This window comes from Oncorhynchus clarkii, chromosome 10 (genome assembly GCF_045791955.1).
Source record: "Oncorhynchus clarkii lewisi isolate Uvic-CL-2024 chromosome 10, UVic_Ocla_1.0, whole genome shotgun sequence".
Classification (NCBI taxonomy): domain Eukaryota; kingdom Metazoa; phylum Chordata; class Actinopteri; order Salmoniformes; family Salmonidae; genus Oncorhynchus; species Oncorhynchus clarkii.
Window position 1 is genome coordinate 57,200,294 of NC_092156.1, and position 21,988 is coordinate 57,222,281.

The 21,988-nt window shown below is 46.8% G+C and overlaps 2 protein-coding genes across 2 annotated transcripts; both read right to left on the minus strand.

The window, feature by feature from the left end:
- Positions 1-420: 420 nt before the first annotated feature.
- Positions 421-2,835, minus strand: LOC139419281 (uncharacterized). The gene is made up of 4 exons (XM_071169234.1): positions 2,732-2,835; positions 1,531-1,889; positions 764-1,088; positions 421-436 (listed from the first exon to the last, which is right to left on the minus strand). The coding sequence occupies exons 1-4, from the start codon at positions 2,833-2,835 to the stop codon at positions 421-423; spliced, it is 804 nt and encodes a 267-aa protein (XP_071025335.1).
- Positions 2,836-16,524: 13,689 nt separating this feature from the next.
- On the minus strand, positions 16,525-21,332 carry LOC139418819 (plasma protease C1 inhibitor-like). Its single transcript, XM_071168546.1, has 10 exons — positions 21,133-21,332; positions 20,732-20,779; positions 20,053-20,341; positions 19,257-19,580; positions 18,889-19,104; positions 18,542-18,685; positions 18,189-18,392; positions 17,810-17,949; positions 17,484-17,706; positions 16,525-17,085 (listed from the first exon to the last, which is right to left on the minus strand). Exons 2-10 carry the CDS (start codon positions 20,777-20,779, stop codon positions 16,838-16,840), a joined length of 1,836 nt encoding a protein of 611 aa, XP_071024647.1. The 5' UTR covers positions 21,133-21,332; the 3' UTR covers positions 16,525-16,837.
- Positions 21,333-21,988: the final 656 nt, after the last annotated feature.

Consider the following 21,988-nt stretch of genomic DNA (forward strand, 5'->3'; position numbering starts at 1 on the left):
GTTTTTAACAGTGTAGGGTGTAGGGGGTAGTATTTTGATGTTTGGATGAAAAACGTACCCAAATGAAACTGCCTATCTCTCAGGCCCAGAAGCTAGAATATGCATATAATTGCCAGATTAGAATAGAAAACACTCCAAAGTTTCCTAAACTGTCAAAATATTGTCTGTGACTATAACAGAACTGATATTGCAGGCGAAAACCTGAGTAAAATCCAACTAGGAAGTGCCTCTTATTTTGAAACCTCCCTGATCCATTGCATGCCTTCCCTCCATTTAAAGGGATATCAACCAGATTCGTTTCTCTATGGCTTCTCTATTCTCAATCAGAGACAACTAACGACACCTGCCTCTGATTGAGAACCATACCAGGCCAAACTCAAAAAACCAACATAGAAAAACAAACGGACTGCCCACGCCAACTCACGCCCCGACTATACTAAAACAAAGACAAAACAAAGGAACTAAGGTCAGAACGTGACAAAATACTAATTGAGTATATGTAAACTTCCTACCCACTCGGAATGTGATGAAATAAATAAAAGCTGAAATTAATCATTCTCTCTACTATTATTCTGACATTTCACATTCCTAAAATAAAGTGATGATCCTAACTGACCTAAGACAGGGAATTCTTACTAGGCTTAAATGTCAGGAATTGTGAAAAACTGAGTTTAAATGTATTTAGCTAAGGTGTATGTAAACTTCCTACTTCATCTGTATAGGCAAAAGTTTGAGAGCGTATTAGAAGGTTAGCTAAACGTACCTTCGAAAAATTAGCTCAGTTGTATTAAAGTTGCTGCTGTCTCTGCCCTCCTCAGCTGTCTCACAGTAGTACATGCCGGCATCCTCCATTTTGACACCATTAAGTGTTATTGTCACATCTTTTTCAAAGGAGCCAAAAAGCCATTCTAGTCTGTCACCATCCACCATTTCTCCAGTCTCTGCAGGATTCAACTGCTTCCGTGTGCCGTTCCTCATCACTTTATCATATCTGTACCAATGGACTTGGTCTTTGCTGGATGGTGGGCGTTCACAAGGTAAATTCACAGTGGACCCTTCGTTTACCTTGAGAATGTAGCTGCTGGACACTGGAGGGATAGACACCAAGATGAAAGACAGCACAACAGTGGAGTTGATTTCTGGAGCCAACCTCAAAATGAATGCAATGTTTGCTGACCTGCAGTTTGCTAAACTGCAACAAAAAATGGCCCTATATTTCACCAGTTTGAACAATTACAATCTATGAACAGAGTGAAATTCTGGGGCCGTATGTTTAAATCTACTAAATGCCTTACTCATTGTGATCTAAACCCTCTGCTCAAGTTGTCGTCCTGTTTCTCTCCTCAACATGGACTCAAAGATTCATTCCTAAGTATGAAAATGTAGGCACACTTTACACGGTGATTGAGTTTTAACTTGTACATTTATTTTTAAAGTCGGGTGTAGCCGAGAGTGTCTATTTCAAGAAAGGTCTACATCACGTCACAGGCAGTTGTGATGAAAATAGGAGGAGGCAGTATGTGTCCTCACCATCAACCTGGACTATGTGCACTTTTTGCCACTCCATATCATTCTGCTTGATCACACATTCATATTCCCCCTCGTTGGCTACACTGACAGGAGAGATTTCCAGAAAGAAGCCATCCGGGGAGAGCTTGAGTTGCTCTGAGGATTCTGGGTAGTCTGGAACCAGGGAGTCATTGTATTTCCAGGTGATCTTAGCCCCAGCAAAGCTTTGTTGTTTTTGGCCAGGGAGACATGGGATGACCAGGGTGGAGCCAGGTACACCATGCAGGACCCCAACAGAGGAAGAGAAAAGCTGGATCGAGAGACAGAGAAGGACAACCAAACAAGAAGGTGGAGGCTGTAAGGTACATGAGGTGTCTGTGCTACATTAGCATTTGTCCTAAAAGAACAGGGATTAATATTACAATTCAAAATGGGCCAGTTTTCCCAGAACCAGATTTACGCCTACACTCCTGGGACCGAATTCAAAAAGTGTCTTAGAGTAGAACTGCTGATCTAGCGACAGGTCTGCCCTGTCCATATTATCATATTCACTATGATCTAAAAGCTAAAGCCGAACAGCAATCCTACTCTTTGTAGAGGCAACGGACCCAGGACTAAAAAAGCATTTAACAGAGATTCTCCATTTAGCATGCTTTTCAGACCAAGAGTGTGTTTAATCATTCTCCAGGAAACTGGCTCTTTGTGTTTACCTCAGCAAGTTTATTACTTATATAATTTGCTAGACGTTAGTTAGCGGAGCAGTGCAACTAAAAAATGTAGACATAATAGTGCTAAAGTAGCTATTTAAAGTTGCTTTTTATTGTTTCCGGGTTATCTCAGAGCTTCAGATAATAAAACTAATTTGTGTTTATTAGTTAGCAACGTTATTTGTTTGTTACCACTTTTATTTTTTATTTAATATATTTATTTTATTTTATCCTTTTTTTCTTCCCAATTGTCTTGTTTCATCGCTGCAAGAGGCAATGGTCGAGAGCCACGCGTCCTCCAAAACACAACCGCACTGTTAATAGACACAATGCATATCCAACCCGGAAGCCAGCCGCACCAATGTGTCGGAGGAAACACAGAAAACCTGGCGACTTAGTCAGCGTGCACTGAGCCCGGCCCGCCACAGGACTTGCTAGTGTGTAACCCTCCCTAACGGCCAAACCCTCCCTAACCCGGACGACGCTGGGCCAATTGTGTGGCCCCTTTGGCCTACCAATCGGCTGAGACAGAGCCTGGGCTCGAACCCAGAATCTCTGGTGGCACAGCTAGCACTGCCTTAGACCACTGGGCCACCCAGGAGGCCTTGAAAAGCGGCATTTTCAGTCGTCATGCTGTGTCAACAGGCTAATTAAGATTCCATATTTTTCTCATTCTCCTGCTCTCCCTTCATATCTCTCTCTTCCTCTCGATCTCGCTTTTGCTTGCTCTCTTTCTCCTCTGTGCTCTCCCTTGCCCTCTAACTCTCTTACCTCATTCTCTTTCACACTCTCATCCCCTCCTTCCCTTTCTCTCTATATCTCCCTCGCTCTTTTCTCCCCCTCTCTCTCTGTGCTGCAGTCTTATATGGGGAAAAAGTACAAGTTCAAAACCACAATGAAGAAGAAAATTCTCAATACCGAGTTTAATGAGGTACTTCCACCCACTCCGAGCAAAGTGGAAATCACAAACGTTAGAAGCATTTTTTAAACTCAAATACACTACAAGTTTGTAGGAAAATCCTCAGCAACAAAATGGTGATCAAATGTAGATCCTACATCTGTACCTGGCAACCCATTTCTCTGACTCACATTTGGCAACCAGATGTGCAAGATATATAATATATCATATTAATGTTGTTTGTTGAAGTTGAATTCTATGCCCTTGGAAGTGATGGAGAGCTATAGTTTACCCATTCTCATGCATTTGTGTTAGAATATTGTCCCATGCATTTAAATCCATAATTTGATTCCAGTACATAATTTGAATACATTTTCCATCTCCTTCAATACTGCATAACTACCTACCATACCATCAACGTGAATTTAAGTCAATGCATGTTTCACATTCAATGTTAAACATAATCTGAATAAAATTCCGCTAAGTGTGAGTACATGAATACCTTTCTCTCTCTCTACCTCTGTTCATTACAGGAGTTTGTGTATGAAGTTCCGCACGACCAGCTGGTGAAGAAAACCCTGGAGATCTCTGTATGGGACTACGATCTGGGGATGAGCAACGACTTCATAGGTAAGTCTCAAGGGGAAGTGAGGAAAGGAGGAGAGTTAGCGAGAGAGAAATATAGCTACAGAAAATAATGTAATAGAATTTGTGGGTGTGAGGAGGAAAGCAACGCGGGCCGCAGTGTAATGAGCAACGACGGCATAGGTAAAAGAGAGGGAGGGAGCGATGACGTCATAGGTAAAAGAGAGGGAGAGAGACATGACGTCATAGCTAAAAGAGAGGGAGGGAGCGATGACATCATAGGTAAAAGAGAGGGAGGGAGCGAAGACGTCATAGGGAAAAGAGAGGGAGGGAGCGAAGACGTCATAGGGAAAAGAGAGGGAGGGAGCGATGACGTCATAGGTAAACTAGAGGGAGGGAGCGATGACGTCATAGGTAAAAGAGAGGGAGGGAGTGAAAGGAGGAGAATAAATAGTGAAAGGATGGAAGAACTGAAAAGGGGGATGAAATGAAAATGAGCAGAAAAGAAGGAAAGGACTGCGGGGGCCGTATGTGAAGAAGCAAGAGCATTGGGAAATGAAAACGAGAGCGACAGAAAGTTGTCCTCAATCCCTCAACGGGGTGACACGTGAGATTCACACTGCTTTGTGAGGCACTAAACAGCTCTGACACGGCCCGACGTGTAACGTATATCACAGGGAGAACCGGTGGGGAGGCAGCTGGGGCAGAATGGATTGTCTCCCAGGGAGCTGGAAGGCCTTGAGATCAATGTGTTTTACTCCCATCTGGAGGTTCCCTGTAACAGGCTAAGTCTCTCTCTCTCTTTCCGACTGTCTCCCGAGTGCCCTCGCTCTCTCTCCCAGACTGTCTCCCTAGTGCCCTCGCTCTCTCTCCCTTGCTCTCTCTCTCTCTTTCTCCAACTCACCCTTTTATTTATCTCAAGCCCACTCTCTCTTTCACACAGACACCCACTTACTCTCCTTCAATCTTTCTCTCTCTCTCTCTCTCTCTCTCTCTCTTTCTCTCTCTCTCTCTCTCTCTCTCTTTCTCTCTCTCCATCTCTCTTTCTCTCAAGCTGGGGACATAACGTTTGTGAGTTATTACCCACACCCAGAAGAGAAGGGGAAAAAGGCCATCGCTCTAACACGCTGCTCTGGCTAACCTCTCCCATGACTGTTATCGTTATAGTGTAATGGCCAACATACACGATGGCCTAGATCTGTTAGCACTGCGGAAAATGACTGTGATACTGGGAGAGACAGAGTGAGACGGGAGGAAGATGGGGAAGAGAAAGGGGGGAGTGACCGAGAGGAAAAAGATGGATAGAGCAGAGGGAGAAGCAAATGTGCTGTCAAATACTCTCTGTAAAGGCCAGGAAGAATGATGGAGGTAGAAGTTGAGAAGCCAGGGACAGAAAAATGAAAAAGAAATAGAGTAATTATGGAAGGCAGAGAGAGAGGAGGAGAGACGGAGAGAGAGTAGCAGTGTCCCCCCTGATTTGTAAGAGCAATTGATGGGTGGACTGGACCTCTCATTTTGCACAAAGACAGAGGTGTGGAGGAAGGAGGAGAAGGGGAGGAATAGAAGAGGAGGAAAAGAGAAAGGGAGTGGGACGGCCTCCCTCATCCATCACGCCGGGTCACACAATCGCCCGCCATTTGTCACCCACACCCCTCCGGGCTCGGGGAACATGGTATCGATCTGTTTGTTTGTGTGTGTGTGTGTGTGTGTGTGGAGGGGGGGGGGGGGGGGGGGGTCAGCAAAGGGAGAGGGGGGATTGGAAGGTCATTAGGCGGTACGTGAGTGGCCTAGGAAAACAGGTCAAATGTGTGTACCACTGTGTGTGGGTCTGTGTTTGTTGGTGGCAAGAATGAGAAGGGGTCATTAGGAAGGTACGTGAGACGACTATCCAAACACACTTGCTCTCGGAAACTTGGGCGCGAGGTGTGTTTGCGCACATACAATTACACACATCCTGCTGGGCACACGTTGTTTCCACATTATTTCAATGAAATTACGTTGAAGCAACGTGGAATAGATGTTGAATTAACGTCTGTGCCAAGTGGGATCTGTGTGTGTTTGTGTTACTGTACTTGTGAGGACTGTGTGTTGATGTGTGTATGTCTGGTTCCGCGGGAGTGTGAGTTATGTAAGAGAACAGTATTAACCTGCCCCATACCTCTCACTGTATCTGAGTTAATACCAAGGCTTAGTGGGGCCACACATGAGCTATTGAGCGTGTTTGAGGCGTTGTGAAAGCTGGCGTCTGTTAAATACTGTGTTAAAAACTTCACACTCCATCAACTATGCAATCACAGCCAGGAAAACCTCTATCTGTCTGATGACCCCCCCCCCCCCCCCCCCCCAGTGATGACTCTCTATTTCTCTCTCCCATTTTTCTTGCTGTTCTCTCTCCCTGTGTGTCTCCTGTGTCTTTCTGTGTGATTCTCTTCGGGTCTGTCTGAACGTCTGTCTGTCGCCTAGTTGTTCATGTAAAATATATGTTTTTCTTGATGACTCACCTACCTGACTAAAGGTTAAAGATTTCCTTTCTCTTCTCTCCTTCTTCCTCTCCCTCTGTTTCTCTTTATATCTCTCTCTCTCTGTCTGTCTCTCTCTCCCTTCCACCTTCTCCCTTCCTCTCTCACAGGCGGAGTTGAACTGGGCATAAATGCCAAGGGAGTGAGGCTGAAACATTGGTTTGAGTGTCTCAAACACATCGGCAAGAAGTTTGAGTACTGGCACACCCTCACGCAGCAAGGAGCCCCTCCGGAGGCCCCCCACAGTGACTGACAGATGAGGGAACACGGCTGGCAAGGAAGCCCGAGAGGCAGCCCCAAAAATGTATTGGGAAGGAGGCACACAGGAACTATGGCGAAGCCAGGTAGGAGACCTGAGCCAACTTCCTGTGCTTAAAGGGGGGCGAGAGAGACCGGGCAGGCACCGTGTTATGCAGTGGAGTGCACGGGGTCCCGTACATACCAGCTCCGCGTATCGGCTGGGCTAGAGTGAACATCGAGCCAAGTGCCATTGAGCCGGCTTTACGCATCTGGTCCCCAGTGCGTCTCCTTGGGCCGGCTTACATGGCACCAGCCTTGCGCACGGTGTCCCCGGTTCGCCTGCATAGCCCAGTGCGCACTGGCAGGGCGACCGGGAGCATTCAACCGGGTAAGGTTGGGCAGGCTCGGTGCTCAAGAGCTCCAGTGCGCCTGCACGGTCCGGTCTATCCGGTGCCACCTCCACGCACCAGCCCTCCGGTGGCAGCCCCCCGCACCAGGCTGTCTCTCCGTCTCATCCCTACAGGTGCTCCCGCCTGTCCAGTGCTGCCGGAGCCTTCCTCCTCTCCAGCGCTGCCAGAGTCTCCCGCCTCTCCAGCGCTGCTAGAGCCTTCCTCCTCTCCGGCGCAGCCGGAGTCTCCCGCCTGTTCGGCGCTGCCAGAGCTCCAGTGCCGCCAGTCTGCCAGGGGCCGCCAGTGCCGCCAGTCAGCCAGGGGCCGCCAGTGCCGCCAGTCAGCCAGGGGCCGCCAGTGCCGCCAGTCAGCCAGGGTCCGCCAGTGCCGCCAGTCAGTCAGGGGCCACCAGTCAGCCAGGGGCCGCCAGTCAGCCCAGAGGCGCCAGAGCCCCTCTGTCCCGAGCTGTCGCCCCTCTGTCAAAAGCTGCCCCTCTGTCTAGTGGAGTCATTTAGTAGGGTCACCGTGGTTAGGAGGCCACGGAAGCGGACAATGGGGCGGACTAAGACTATGGTGAAGTGGGGGCCACGTCCAGCACCAGAGCCGCCACCGCGGATAGATGCCCACCCAGACCCTCCCCAATAGGTTCAGGTTTTGCGGCCGGAGTCCGCACCTTGGGGGGGGGGGGTACTGTCACACCCTGACCATAGTTTGCTTTGTATGTTTCTATGTTTTGTTTGGTCAGGGTGTGATCTGAGTGGGCATTCTATGTTACATGTCTAGTTTGTCTATTTCTATGTTTGGCCTGATATGGTTCTCAATCAGAGGCAGGTGTTAGTCATTGTCTCTGATTGGGAACCATGTTTAGGTAGCCTGTTTGGTGTTGGGTTTTGTGGGTGATTGTTCCTGTCTCTGTGTTTGCACCAGATAACCCCAAAGCATGCAGCTGTGGAGAAAGACTGAAAAAAAGAGACAAGACTCACTCCTACAGTACGACACTCACTCCTATGTTCCCTGGATGTCTCCCTGGTCTAGCAAACTGATGTCCTGTCACATGTGCAACAGTATGGCTGGCAGTCCAGTGAGTCACTTTTCCTTGGTGACAGTCACACAAGATAACCATCCGTCTGGATTATTTTCTAAACCCTGCTCTGTGCCCTTTGACCTTTGACTTTCTCAAACAAACTATAGCCCCTACTCTAAAGAGGGGTTATCAGGGGTTATCAAATACCAACTACTGGGTGTGCAGGCTTTTGCTCCAGCTCCAGCCTAATGCAGTCTGGACGACAATAAGTGTCATCGGGCTTGTTCATGCTGGAACAAAGGCATGCACATCCCAGTAGCTCTCGAGGACGTAGAGAGTTTCCTCCTTTTCGGGGTGCCCTTACACTAAGATTTAATTTTTTCAAATTCATTACATTTAATTTCATAACATTCAAATGTTCCATCAAGGAGATGAAAAAACTTGTGTGAGAAATATGGCAAAAACTCAAATTGTAGCAAAAGGAATAGGTTAATTTGAGATTTTATCAATTTACTCATCTATTCATGTCTAAGTCGAGCATATCAAGCAGTGTCTAGGTCTAGGAGTTAGGGTCTGTTTAGGGAACTTTGAGAGAAAGACTACCCAGGCTGTTTTTATGACAGGGAACTGCCCATAGAGCTTAAAAGACTACCATGGGATGCCAGACTTTTAGGGATGGACAGCAGAGATTTCCCTGGAGGAAAGAGAGATTGGCTGTGATGAATTATACTCAGCATGGCAACAATTCCTCCCTGAAGCTCTACCACTGGACTGTGTGGACAATCATGGACTGTTCTGCATGCAGGATCAAAGGATACTGACAAGACGTGTGTGTGTGTGTGCATGCTTGCAAGCGTGTGTGCATTGTGTACATTTCTGTGTGTGTGTGTGTTCATGCATTGAATCTAAACACACTCATGGACACCTCACTCCCCTACCATCCCTCACAACAACAAAAAACACTGGCATAAAGTAGACAGTGACTTCTCACCATGGATTCCTTTACCAGAGACAGACCTCGAGGGGTTAACCACAGTAAGAACAGAGGCCCAACCCTGTGGCCCCTGGCTACAGTTTGGACACCTTATAGTTCCAACGTTGGCCCACTAAAGCACACTATTACCCTTTTCACACTACTGAGACAAACACAGCCAAGTCAAGCCAAGCTGTGTCACACTGGCCTGGTTACTCATCTACTGTAGTTGCTGGAATGAAAAAAGGACAATGTGAAAATAAAATATCCTGGCCAGCACAGTATGGTTTGGGTCGGCACTGTAGTGTGAATTAGACATCTCAGTCAGTCAACAGTCTCCTGGACTTTTTCTTACTTTCTAATCGTTGTCTGGGATCTCTGTGTTCGTTATTCTGTATGTGGAAGGACCACCAGAGGGCAGGCTGGGCTCAAGGATAGTAGCCCAACAAGGCATGGGAGACAAGGTAACCAGAGGCAATTAAGCACAGCTGACAGTACTAATGACATACTCTCCTTCCCATATAAGAGAGAGAATGGAACCAGCAGAGAGTGGAGGGGAAAACTATCTCTGGAAGATGGCCACCGAGAGAGAGGAGCTATCCAGGAAGAACCACTAAGACAGTGACAATCCCGTGACTTTTGTTGTAGTTTAAAGATAATCCTTTTGTGTTCCTGTTTCATCTGGAGAAGAAGACGTATGTTTTTCCTTGGAAGATTTTCATTGATTATGTTGGAGTGTTTGTGTTGACCAAATGCCCTCAATAGGGAACTGTGTTCAATCAAGAAAACCTACTCCTGACTCGTTTATTCCACCTTCCCGCTTTAGAGTGATGCCCAATTACTTGTTTCGCTCACATTGGTGGAGAATGCGGGCATTAGGTGGACGAGTGACACAAGGATAAGTGAGTAAATCAAGATTCTTCCAGTAGACCCGGAGGAACCATTCAAGAACGATGGATAACGCCCTACTACAACAATTGATCACGGCACAGCAGACAACCATAGAACTCCTGCAACAACAGCTGGGCCGACGAGAAGAACCTAGAGTTAATCCAAGAGCGGCTGCTCACGCCATCTTACCTTGTCTCTCCAAGGAGGATGATATTGAGGCCTTCCTCATGACCTTCGAAAGGACGGCCACCTTGGAAGAGTGGCCGCCCACAGAAAGGGCAAGCGCATTAGTCCCTCTTTTGACCGGGGTGGCTCAGGAAGCCTATTTTGACCTGGATTCCCGCGAAGCTGCGGACTATGGGCGACTAAAAACCGAGATCCTGTCCCTGTACCAGCTGACTGCCAGAGACAGGGCTGTAAAGTTCCATCAATGGACCTATACAGCTGATCAACCCGTCCGTGCCCAGATCTTCGCATTAATACGACTGACGAAACAGTGGCTAGAACCTGGAAAGGGAGTAGGACATGTGATAGAGACACTCGTAGTGGACAAGATATTGAGAGAATTACCCAGTGACAGGGGCAAGCCAACCCGTTGTCAGCCGAGGACATAGCCCAGGCGGTGGAAACATATCGGTCTACAGGGGAGTTGTTAAAAAGTGACATGGAGGAACAGAAGGACTCTTCCAATACCGTATCACGAAACGTCCAAGCCCCCCCCCCCCCCCCCCCCCCAAGGCATGGGAGAAGTCAGCCACCACACAGCAGGGTCTGTGTTATAAATGTCAGTCTCCCGACCATTATGCCCCACAATGTCCTAGCAAGGATGAGCCCATGGTCACGAAGTCATCACTGCCTACTCCCACACATCCCGTTTTGAGGGGGCAGGATCAACACTGTTGGTTAGCAGAGATAGCCCCAGCCCCAGAGATTCTGGTTCGAGTCGAAGGACAAGATGTGGTAGCAATTCTCGACTCGGGAAGTATGGTTACGTTAGTAGAGTAGCGGATGGTGACCTCCGCAACACTGCTACCAGACAAAGTAGCCGTATCCTTTATCCATGGAGACACCCACTATTACCCCACTGTGAATCTGCTATTCTCACTCCAAAAGGAAGGTGTACAGGGAAAGTGCCCCAGCTGAAGGTGCCATTATTGATCGGGAGAGACTGTCCCCTATATAAGGAGCTTTGGCAGATGACGTTATGCACGGGAAGAAGGGGGACGGGAAAGAAGAGAGAATCCAAGCCCAAGGTAGTAGTCCTACAAGGAGACGTAGCCGCGTCCTCGTCCTCTGCAGCAGAGGAAGAAATAGCGACCCAACGCTTTACGACAGATATTACAGGAAACCACCGATGAAGACACAAGGGTTATACACAACGCAGGATGGAAGGAGCAACCAGGTGCTAAGGGATATATTTGAAGCTCCATCCGAGGAGGGAACCTGGAAGGGATTCTCCTCGGTCACCCCTGATGGGGATGGGGAACAAACTCCACATCCCTCTACCGAGGTCGACCTGCCCCAGGAATTAAAGGGACAGTTTGGCACCTCACAGCATAGAGACCCAGACCTAAGGGAGGCCATGAGGAAGGTGAAGGTGATCGACGGGAGGAACGTCGACAGATCAGATGAGCCCCCTCTTCCTTACTATGCAATCAGGCGGGGTCTCTTATACTGGGTCGTACGACGAAGGGGGAAAAACCAGGAATTACTTATGGTGCCTAGACCATACAGGGATACAGTTCTACAGTTAGCCCATTCCCACGTCCTAGGAGGACACCTGGCACGAGACAAGACTATTGACAGAATCATGCAGAGATTCTATTGGCCCCGGGTCACCCGGGATGTGGCCAGGTATTGTAGGACGTGTGATCAATGTCAACGTACAGCTCCACGGCCACACCTACGTAACCCTTTGATTCCTCTCCCCATCATAGAGACTCCCTTTGAACGCATAGCTATGGACCTCGTAGGACCCCTCCCAAAATCCGCCAGAGGTCACGAGTACATCCTAGTGGTTATAGATTACGCTACCAAGTTCCCGGAGGCCATACCCCTGCGTAACATCGTCAAAGGGAATTGCCAAGGAGTTATTCCTGATGTTCTCTCGTGTGGGCCTCCCCAAGACGATCTTAACCGATCAGGGAACCCCGTTCATGTCCCGGTTGATGAAGGACTTGTGTCGGTTTTATCAGGTTCAACAGATACGTACAAGCATATTCCACCCTCAAACAGACGGGTGTGAACGCTTGAACAAAACGATTAAAAGTATGTTGAGAAGAGTGGTGTCCCGAGACGGGATAAAACTGGGACATGCTTCTCCCACACTTAATGTTTGCCCTGCGAGAAGTACCCCAGGCATCCACTGGATTCTCTCAGTTTGAATTGCGCTATGGTAGACCCTGTCGAAGAATCCTTGACTTAGCCAAGGAGACCTGGGAGACCCAACCATGCCCCTTTCGATCCACAATAGAACACGTTACCCTGATGAGAGACCGCCTGTCAGCAGTGTGGCCCATAGTCAAGGAGCATATGGAGAAGGCACAAAGGACCCAAGGCCGGGCCTATGATAAGTCCGCGACCCCCCGTGAGTTCACCGTGGGAGAGAAAGTGATGGTGCTTGTGCCCACGGCCGAACATCGCTTACTGGCGCAGTGGAGGGGGCCCTACGAGGTAATGAAAAGGGTCTCACCGGTCAATTACCTCATCAAGCAACCTGACAGGAGGAAGAAGGTCCAACTCTATCACATAAACCTGCTGAAGACGTACCATGGACGAGAGGAGGAGGTGGCTTTGATGGCCCTGGAGGGCAAAGGAAAAGAGGAGGCTCTACCACAGGTGTGCCGTGGCCAAACTCTCCTACCGGAGCAGTCAAGACAGCTAGACAAGCTGATTATGAACTTCGGTCGAATATTCTCTCCATTCCCAGGACAAACAGATGTCCTGTTCCACCATATGCACACTGAACCCGGCAAGAAGGTGCATATCCGCCCTTACAGTATTCTTGAGGCTCGCCGAGTCATCGCTAAGAAAAAGTTAAGGGAGATGTTGAGGATGGGCGTGATCGAGCCATCGACGAGTGAGTGGTCCAGTCCCATAGTCCTGGTCCCCAAATCCGATGGTAGTATGATACTCTGCAACGACTTTAGGGGCGTGAATGCCATCTCTACATTCGATGCGTATCCCATGCCCCGCGTGGATGAACTCTTGGAGCGCTTAGGAAAGGCCAAGTTCATCTCTACCCTGGATTTGACAAAGGGATATTGGCAAGTGCCGGTGGCTCCGGAGGATCGCCCAAAGACTGCCTTCGCCACCCCAGAGGGGCTTTTCCAGTATGTGAGGATGCCCTTCGGACTGCATGGTGCCGCTCCAACTTTCCAACGCCTCATGGATGCCATTCTACGGCCCCATCAAGAGTATGCAGCGGCGTACATAGACAATGTGGTCATCCACAGCGAGGACTGGGATAGTCACCTCCTGCGATTACGGGCGGTGCTCGTGAGTTTGGAAGCCACAGGGTTGACAGCCAATCCAAATAAATGCTGCCTAGGCCTGTCCGAAGCGGGAATACCTGGGGTACACCGTGGGGAATGGGAAAATACGCCCACAGGCAGAGAAGACCAGGGCAATTCGTGACTGGCCTCGACCCCGGACCAAGCGAGACGTTCGGGCCTTCTTAGGGATAACAGGATATTATCGCTGTTTTATCCCGGGGTATGCAACCATTGCCAACCCCCTCACAAACCTCATCAGGAAAAACCTGCCAAACCAGGTAGAGTGGAAAGACGAGACGGAAGAGGCCTTTCAATTACTAAAAGATGGCCTGTGTTCTGATCCCGTTCTACAGGCTCCGGACTTCTCACAAGAGTTCATTGTGCAGGTCGACGCCTCGGATACAGGGCTCGGGGCCGTACTAGCTCAGGGTAAAGGTGAAGCAGAGAAGCCGATTCTCTTCATAAGTAGGAAGCTCAGCGATCGGGAACAGAGGTATGCTACCGTAGAGAAAGAGGCCGTAGCCATCAAGTGGGCCCTCGATTATCTCCGGTACTACCTACTGGGTCGGAGGTTTGCATTAGTTACTGACCATGCGCCCCTCACGTGGATGGCTGGTAAGAGAAACAATAACAACAGAAAAGCCAGATGGTTTTTGTCTTTACAACCGTTCTCTTCCCATGTCATCCACAAGAACGGATCGAGGAACGGGAATGCAGACGCGTTGTCCCGACGCGACCAAGATGGTGCGTCTGGTGCCCGACCCTCCTGTTCATTCCTGGGGGGGAAGGTATGTGGAAGGACCATCAGAGGGCAGACTGGGCTCACGGATAGTAGCCCAACAAGGCATGGCGGACAAGGTAACCAGAGGCAATTAAGCACAGCTGACGGTACTAATGACATACTCTCTATAAGAGAGAGAATGGAACCAGCAGAGAGGGGAGGGGAAAACTATCTCTGGAAGATGGCCACCGAGAGAGAGGAGCTATCCAGGAAGAACCACTAAGACGGTGACAATCCCGTGACTAGAGGGACTGTGACATGGATCATGGATCGTCAAAGCTAGGGACTGAACTCTGAAACGACGAGTGAGAAGTTGACCTCGTCTAAGTCTTTCACGGTCACCAAGAACACACGTTGATTGACCTTGAAAAAGATGGCGGTGGAGTGGAGAGCGCGGAATCTGTTCTTCTCTATGCACACCAATGACGACACAGGAAGCCTCTCCACGCGCAGCAACAACAGTGAAATGAATCATAAAATGATAAACATCGCCGATGTCACTATGTGATATGTTGTCAAAGATGCATTCAAGGTTTTTTATGTATGTAATACTGCATATGTATACAACGGGTGGGTCTAATCCTGAAAGATGATTGGTTAAAACCGCATTCAAGCCGGTGTCTATTCTACAAGTTACTTAGTATGTATGTACTTCCCTCTCCGGGATATTCCTCATCATGGGAAGCCAGGCTTGAAGTTCTGATGTAACAATGGGAGATGTTTCTTCTCTTGTTCAGGTGATCTGGTGGTTTATTTTCACTCAGATTCTCTCTATCTCTACCTTTTATTTTGATATGTTGTCGGTCTAGCGAACTTGACTTTGTTCATCATGTGACAACAAAAAAACGTATGCATCTTAACATTCTAATATAAATTGCATGTGTAAAGATTGTCATATACAGTGGGGAGAACAAGTATTTGATACACTGCAGATTTTGCAGGTTTTCCTACTTACAAAGCATGTAGAGGTCTGTAATTTTTATCATAGGTACACTTCAACGGTGAGAGACGGAATCTAAAACAAAAATCCAGAAAATCATATTTTATGATTTTTAAATAATTTATTTGCATTTTATTGCATGACATAAGTATTTGATACATCAGAAAAGCAGAACTTAATATTTGGTACAGAAACCTTTTTTGCAATTACAGAGATCAAACATTTCCTGTAGTTCTTGACCAGGTTTGCACACACTGCAGCAGGGATTTTTGCCCACTCCTCCATAAAGACCTTCTCCAGATCCTTCAGGTTTCGGGGCTGTCGCTGGGCAAAACGGACTTCAGCTCCCTCCAAAGATTTTCTATTGGGTTCAGGTCTGGAGACTGGCTAGGACACTCCAGGACCTTGAGATGCTTCTTATGGAGCCACTCCTTAGTTGCCCTGGCTGTGTGTTTCGGGTCGTTGTCATGCTGGAAGACCCAGCCACGACCCATCTTCAATGCTCTTACTGAGGGAAGGAGGTTGTTGGCCAAGATCTCGCGATACATGGCCCCATCCATCCTCCCCTCAATACGGTGCAGTCGTCCTGTCCCCTTTTTAGAAAAGCATCCCCAAAGAATGTTGTTTCCACCTCCATGCTTCACGGTTGGGATGGTGTACTTGGGGTTGTACTCATCCTTCTTCTTCCTCCAAACACGGCGAGTGGAGTTTAGACCAAAAAACTCTATTTTTGTCTCATCAGACCACATGGCCTTCTCCCATTCCTCCTCTGGATCGTCCAGATGGCCATTGGCAAGCTTCAGACGGGCCTGGACATGCCCTGGCTTGAGCAGGGGGACATTGCGTGCGCTGCAGGATTTTAATCCATCGTGGCGTAGTGTGTTACTAATGATTTACTTTGAGACAGTGGTCCCAGCTCTCTTCAGGTCATTGACCAGGTCCTTCTGTGTAGATCTGGGCTGATCCCTCACCTTCCTCATGATCATTGATGTACAGACCTCTACATGCTTTGTAAGTAGGAAAACCTGCAAAATCGGCAGTGTATCAAATACTTGTTCTCCCCACTGTATATGCATATGTAACTAACATTGTAACTAACATTAATCAATGGCAATTTCTTTCTGGTTGATATCATTGACATGGTATCATCAATCAAATCTGTTACAGCTATCATCGCTGCTGTGTACTCGTTGGTTGGTAATTTACTGTTTGTAAGAAAGAAATAAGGGATTATTCAGGGTAACTTGCTCAATTTTATGCTTTTCTCGGTTCTGCCGTTGCTTTAAAACCTTTATTGTCATAGATATTGACATTGTCTTCCTTTAATGACATGGAATGGGGAGACAGGGTGGAGGGAAAGGACTATTGTTACAGCATCCCTGTGTACTCACTGACATCCTGTACTGTCAATCTCTATGTGGAACATACGGTGTGATTGCCATTCTGTGGTGAATTTGTGGAACTACTTCTCAAAATAAACTGAACCCGTTTGAGTGGCTTACTGTGTACGTTGTTGGACAGAAGAGTGATTTAAATGGCACATTTGTCCAACAAAAAGATTTCCATACCACATGTGGAGAGATGTCACCTTTTATTCTTTGATAAGTCATGCATTTTGTGACAACCTACAGCGGGCCCTCGCGAGCATTTATATTAAAACACTTTGATAGTCATTCTACGAAGTTACAATGAACATGTCATTATAGAGTCTGTATCGATTTATATTACATGATGAAACGTACTGATGATTAACCGTACAGTATCGTCAAAAAGCACAATCTCTCAATTAAATCATACTGCTAATGTTATTGCAAATGTCCTTTCCTTTGCAAACATGGCTTTTTCTATATGCATGCTACTCTCGCTCCCTTTCTCTTCCTCCTCCTCTCACGGCTCGGTCACTCGGCCCACGAACAGTGGGGCCTTGGCCTGGTCGCTCCACAGTATCATCAGGAAGGGCCTGAGGGCTGAGAAGGAAGAGAAGGAGCGGGAGAAAGAGAGGGAAGTGGCCGCACCAGCCTCCACACCTTGCTCCGTCAGGGAGAGGAAGGCCCGGTGGCGGGCGTCCGTCAGGAGCAACTCGTTGTCGGGGTAGAGGCCACACAGGTTGGCGCTGTCGAAAAGCTCTGACAAACCTAAGGGAAGAACGAGGTGGGGGATTAAGGGGAGGGGGACATGGAGAAGGAGAGTGAAGAGGGCCAGAAGGGGAAAGGGGAAGGATAGAGGGAGATCGAAGAAAGGGAGGGAGAGAAGTGAGAGAGGCAAATCAAGAAAAACCAGAGTTATATAAATGATTTCAATTTGTTTTGTTGGTTTAGGTTGACTTGAACGAACTGGGGAAATCTATTCCTGCATCTGGTCGTGCACATGTTTGTCGTAGCCAAGCACAAACACCTAGTTCAACCAATCAAGGGCTTGGTGATGAATTGAATCAGGTGGCTACAACAAAAGGCAACAAAAGTGTTGCAGTCAGGCAGCAGGTAAGCTAAAAGACAGACAGATAGACCCAGACATGACATCCATACAGACAGACCTATTTTCCTTAGCAGGGTGTTCATCTCGGTCCGGACGTCCAGTTTGATTTTGGGCAGAGTGACCTCGGTGGCCTGGGGAGACACCTGATTCATCTGCTCCACCATCTGGCTCACTGCCCTGTCCGTCATCTTCCCCTCCACCAATTGCAGGTCAGAGAGCTTGGCAGTGGGCGGGAGCAGAATGAACAGGCTACTTTCACCAGAGAGAGGGAACATCGCCACCTATGGGTGACGACAAGGTCAGAACGTTATGTAGATTGTGTGTGTGACTGCCTATAGTGTATCTATGCAAGTAGGTGTGGGTGTGTGTAATCAAAATGGTTACCTGTGCCATCAGTGCTGGGACGTATTGCATAGCCAATTTGTATTTGGCACTGTAGAGGACAGGCACCTTCACAGTATCACCATTCAGTTTCACAAATGGAGACTTCTTGGAGTTTTCATCAAATTTCATCTTCCATTGACCTAAAACAGATATGTTTTCAATCCACAAACTCCATATCCGCTAAAATAGGATGAAGTCTATCAGATAGATAGAGCATCGGTGCTTACCAAGAGCTTACTTTGATCACACACCACACACACACACACACACACACACACACACACACACACACACACACACACACACACACACACACACACACACACACACACACACACACACACACACACACACACACACACACACACACAATACTGACCATTGAAATACACAGCATTGAGGAGTACCAGTTCGGTGTGGGCAGGAACAGAGTCGACCAGCTCTTTTATTTTATTATTTGTCTGCTTCGCCACCCAACTGTTGATCATTTCCACGTTTACCTCACTAATATTGGTCAATTTGACTGGATCCGCACCGTAGAACTGCTTGGATTGGTTGGTAAAGGACTCACTCAACTTCATGTCTGAGGTGGGAGAGAGAGGGAATGTGGGAGAGTGAGTTAAGGGGTGTCGGCGACTCATGGTTAAATTGACAATATACGATGAGAATTCGGAGTTATAGCTGGAGAATAAGTTATAATTATCATGAGTACTAATTGTGCTCTGGTAGTACTGGGGTTGTAATAGATCTGAGAGGCCATCTTCAGTGTGTCCCGAAGTTTCAGCTTCAGTTTCTTCATCTCGGAATGAACGCAGAAGAAGTCGTGAGACAGACAGAGAGCTGTCTCCATGTCTCTCCTTGTCTTGCCACGAGCACCTAATGAGAGAGAGAGAGAGGGAGAGAGAGAGAGAATGATACAGTATGTATTTTACTAGGCTCCATATGAGTCTATTATTCACACAGTAAGAGTTTATATCAAGAATGTTGCTTTATTTAAAAAATAAATAAAGAGTATGAGTGCACTTGGACAACCCCTCCCCATGTTCCCTTTTAAAGAAACCCCTCCCTCTCTTTCTTACCTAGTAACAGGTGGGTTAACACCCCGCTGATACTGATTGGAGAGAAGAGCAGGTTTTTCATGGGCTGCGATTGGCTAAGATGAGCATAAAGCTTCATGGAGAACTCATTGAGGGATTCTTTTAGCATGGCCTCCCACGACCTGCTGGTCTCGTCTTGACACGATTCCCAGGGGGTCATGAACCCAAAGCAGGAGTAAGGAAGAACGGTGGGCACGGCTAAAAGAAATGTCAAACTAATATTATAATTTATGGCTATTCGTAACCAATTGATGTTACATTTGTGAATTACACCAATTTAACAAACGTGTGTGTGTGTGTGTATATATAGGAAAATTTTGAGCGCTTAATAGAAGGTTAGCTAAACGTACCTTCCACAATTAGCTCAATTGTATTCAAGTTGCTGCTGTCTCTGCCCTCCTCAGCTGTCTCACAGTAGTACATGCCAGCATCCTCCATTTTGACCCCATAAAGTGTTATTGTCACATCATTTTCAAAGGGGCCAAAAAGCCATTCTAGTCTGTCACCATCCACCATTTCTCCAGTCTCTGCAGGATTCAACTGCTTCCGTGTGCAGTTCATCATTACTTTATCATATCTGTACCAATGGACTTGGTCTTTGCTGGATGGTGGGCGTTCACAAGGTAAATTCACAGTGGACCCTTCGTTTACCTTGAGAATGTAGCTGCTGGACACTGGAGGGATAGACACCAAGATGAAAGACAGCACAACAGTGGAGTTGATTTCTGGAGCCAACCTCAAAATGAATGCAATGTTTGCTGACCTGAAAAGTTTGCTCAACTGCAACAAAAACGATTGCCCCATATTTCACCAGTTTTTAACAATTGCAATCTTTGAATAGAGTACAATTCTGGGGCTGTATGTTTAAATGGACTAAATGCCTTACTCATTGTGATCTAAACCCTCTGCTCAAGTTGTCGTCCTGTTTCTCTCCTCAACATGGACTCAAAGATTCATTCCTAAGTATAAAAATGTACTTTTTACACAAATAATGCAAAGTGAACCGGTGATTGAGTTTTACTTGTAACATTATTTTTTTAAATAAAGTTGGGTGTAAAAACCACAAGCCGAGTGTCTATTTCAAGAAAGGCCTACATCACGTCACAGGCAGTTGTGATGAAAATAGGTGGCAGTATGTGTCCTCACCATCAACCTGGACTATGTGCACTTTTTGCCACTCCATATCATTCTGCTTGATCACACATTCATATTCCCCCTCGTTGGCTACACTGACAGGAGAGATTTCCAGAAAGAAGCCATCCGGGGAGAGCTTGAGTTGCTCTGAGGATTCTGGGTAGTCTGGAACCAGGGAGTCATTGTATTTCCAGGTGATCTTAGCCCCAGCAAAGCTTTGTTGTTTTTGGCCAGGGAGACATGGGATGACCAGGGTGGAGCCAGGTACACCATGCAGGACCCCAACGGAGGAAGAGAAAAGCTGGATCGAGAGACAGAGAAGGACAACCAAACAAGAAGGTGGAGGCTGTAAGGTACATGAGGTGTCTGTGCTACATTAGCATTTGTCCTAAAAGAACAGGGATTAATATTACAATTCAAAATGGGCCAGTTTTCCCAGAACCAGATTTACGCCTACACTCCTGGGACCGAATTCAAAAAGTGTCTTAGAGTAGAACTGCTGATCTAGCGACAGGTCTGCCCTGTCCATATTATCATAGCATATGCATTATGATGTAAAACAGAAATCCTACTCTTTGTAACCCGGACCCGGGAGTAAAAAGCCTTTTCAACAGATATTCTCCATTTAGCATGCTTTTCAGACAAAGAGTGTGTTTAATCATTCTCCAGGAAACTGGCTCTTTGTGTTTACCTCAAAGACGAGCAGGAGGGAGACGCACGACAGGACTGAAATCTTCATCTAGGGAAGATGAAGAAAGATAGAGGGGGAGAGAAGAGGTAGGAAGGGATGGCGGGACATAGCGGGCAAAGGGGCAGTGGAAATGGAAAAAATCAATAGAACACAAAAGCAAGCTTCGTTTGGCACATATTCACACATTCTTTCCTAATCCGGTGGGCCATTCACCCATGCCTTATTTCTCAGTGCAACAAGCAAAGTATTAGACATAGCATTTGCAGTTATAACAACATAGACAAACAATATCAGAAATATTATTTCTAGAGTAACTAACCATGATATCCTTATAACAGTAGGCCTATCATGATTGAGTCATCGGTAGATCTTTAGAAAGGCATCTAAAAAAGTGTACTCACACTGCAGGTCACTTGCAAATATTACAGCATCAGAAATAGGCTAAGGAGGACGATATATTTTCTCTACTGGGGGAAAAAAAGGGTTCACGTCCTAATGCGTGGGTTCATCTACTGCTTCTATTCAGCATGTGTGTGTCATTCCCTTCCCTGCTCTCTCCAAAACGAATGACTTATCTGTTTATTGTTTGATTAGTGGTCTTGTGTGTTTGCACTTTGTACGGGTTGATGTACCGAAAATCACATGGTTATTTGGCAAAAGCTCCCATACACACTGAACAAAAATATAAACGCATCTTTCACGAGCTGAAATAAAATAAAATGAAATGTTCCATACGCAGAGGCTTATTTCTCTTAAATGTTTTCTAGAAATTTGTTTACATCCCTGTTAGTGAACATTTCTCCTTTGCCAAGATAATCCATCCACCTGACAGATGTGGCATATCAAGAAGCTGATTAAACAGCATGATCTTTACACAGGTGCACCTTGTGCTGGGGATAATAAAAGGACACTCTAAAATGTGCAGTTTTGTCACACAACACAATGCCACAGATGTCAAGTATTGATGTCCACCAGAGCTGTTGCCATAATGTTATTTGCATTGCTCTTCCATAAGCCACCTCCAATATTATTTAAAAGATTTTGGCAGTACATCCAACCGGCCTCAACCGCAGACCACGTACAGTTGAAGTCGGAAATTTACAAACACTTAGGTTGGAGTCATTAAAACTCGTTTTTCAACCACTCCACACATTTCTTGTTAACAAACTAAAGTTTTGGCAAGTCAGTTAGGACATCTACTTTGGGCATGACACAAGTAATTTTTCCAAAAATTGATTACTGACATATTATGTCAGT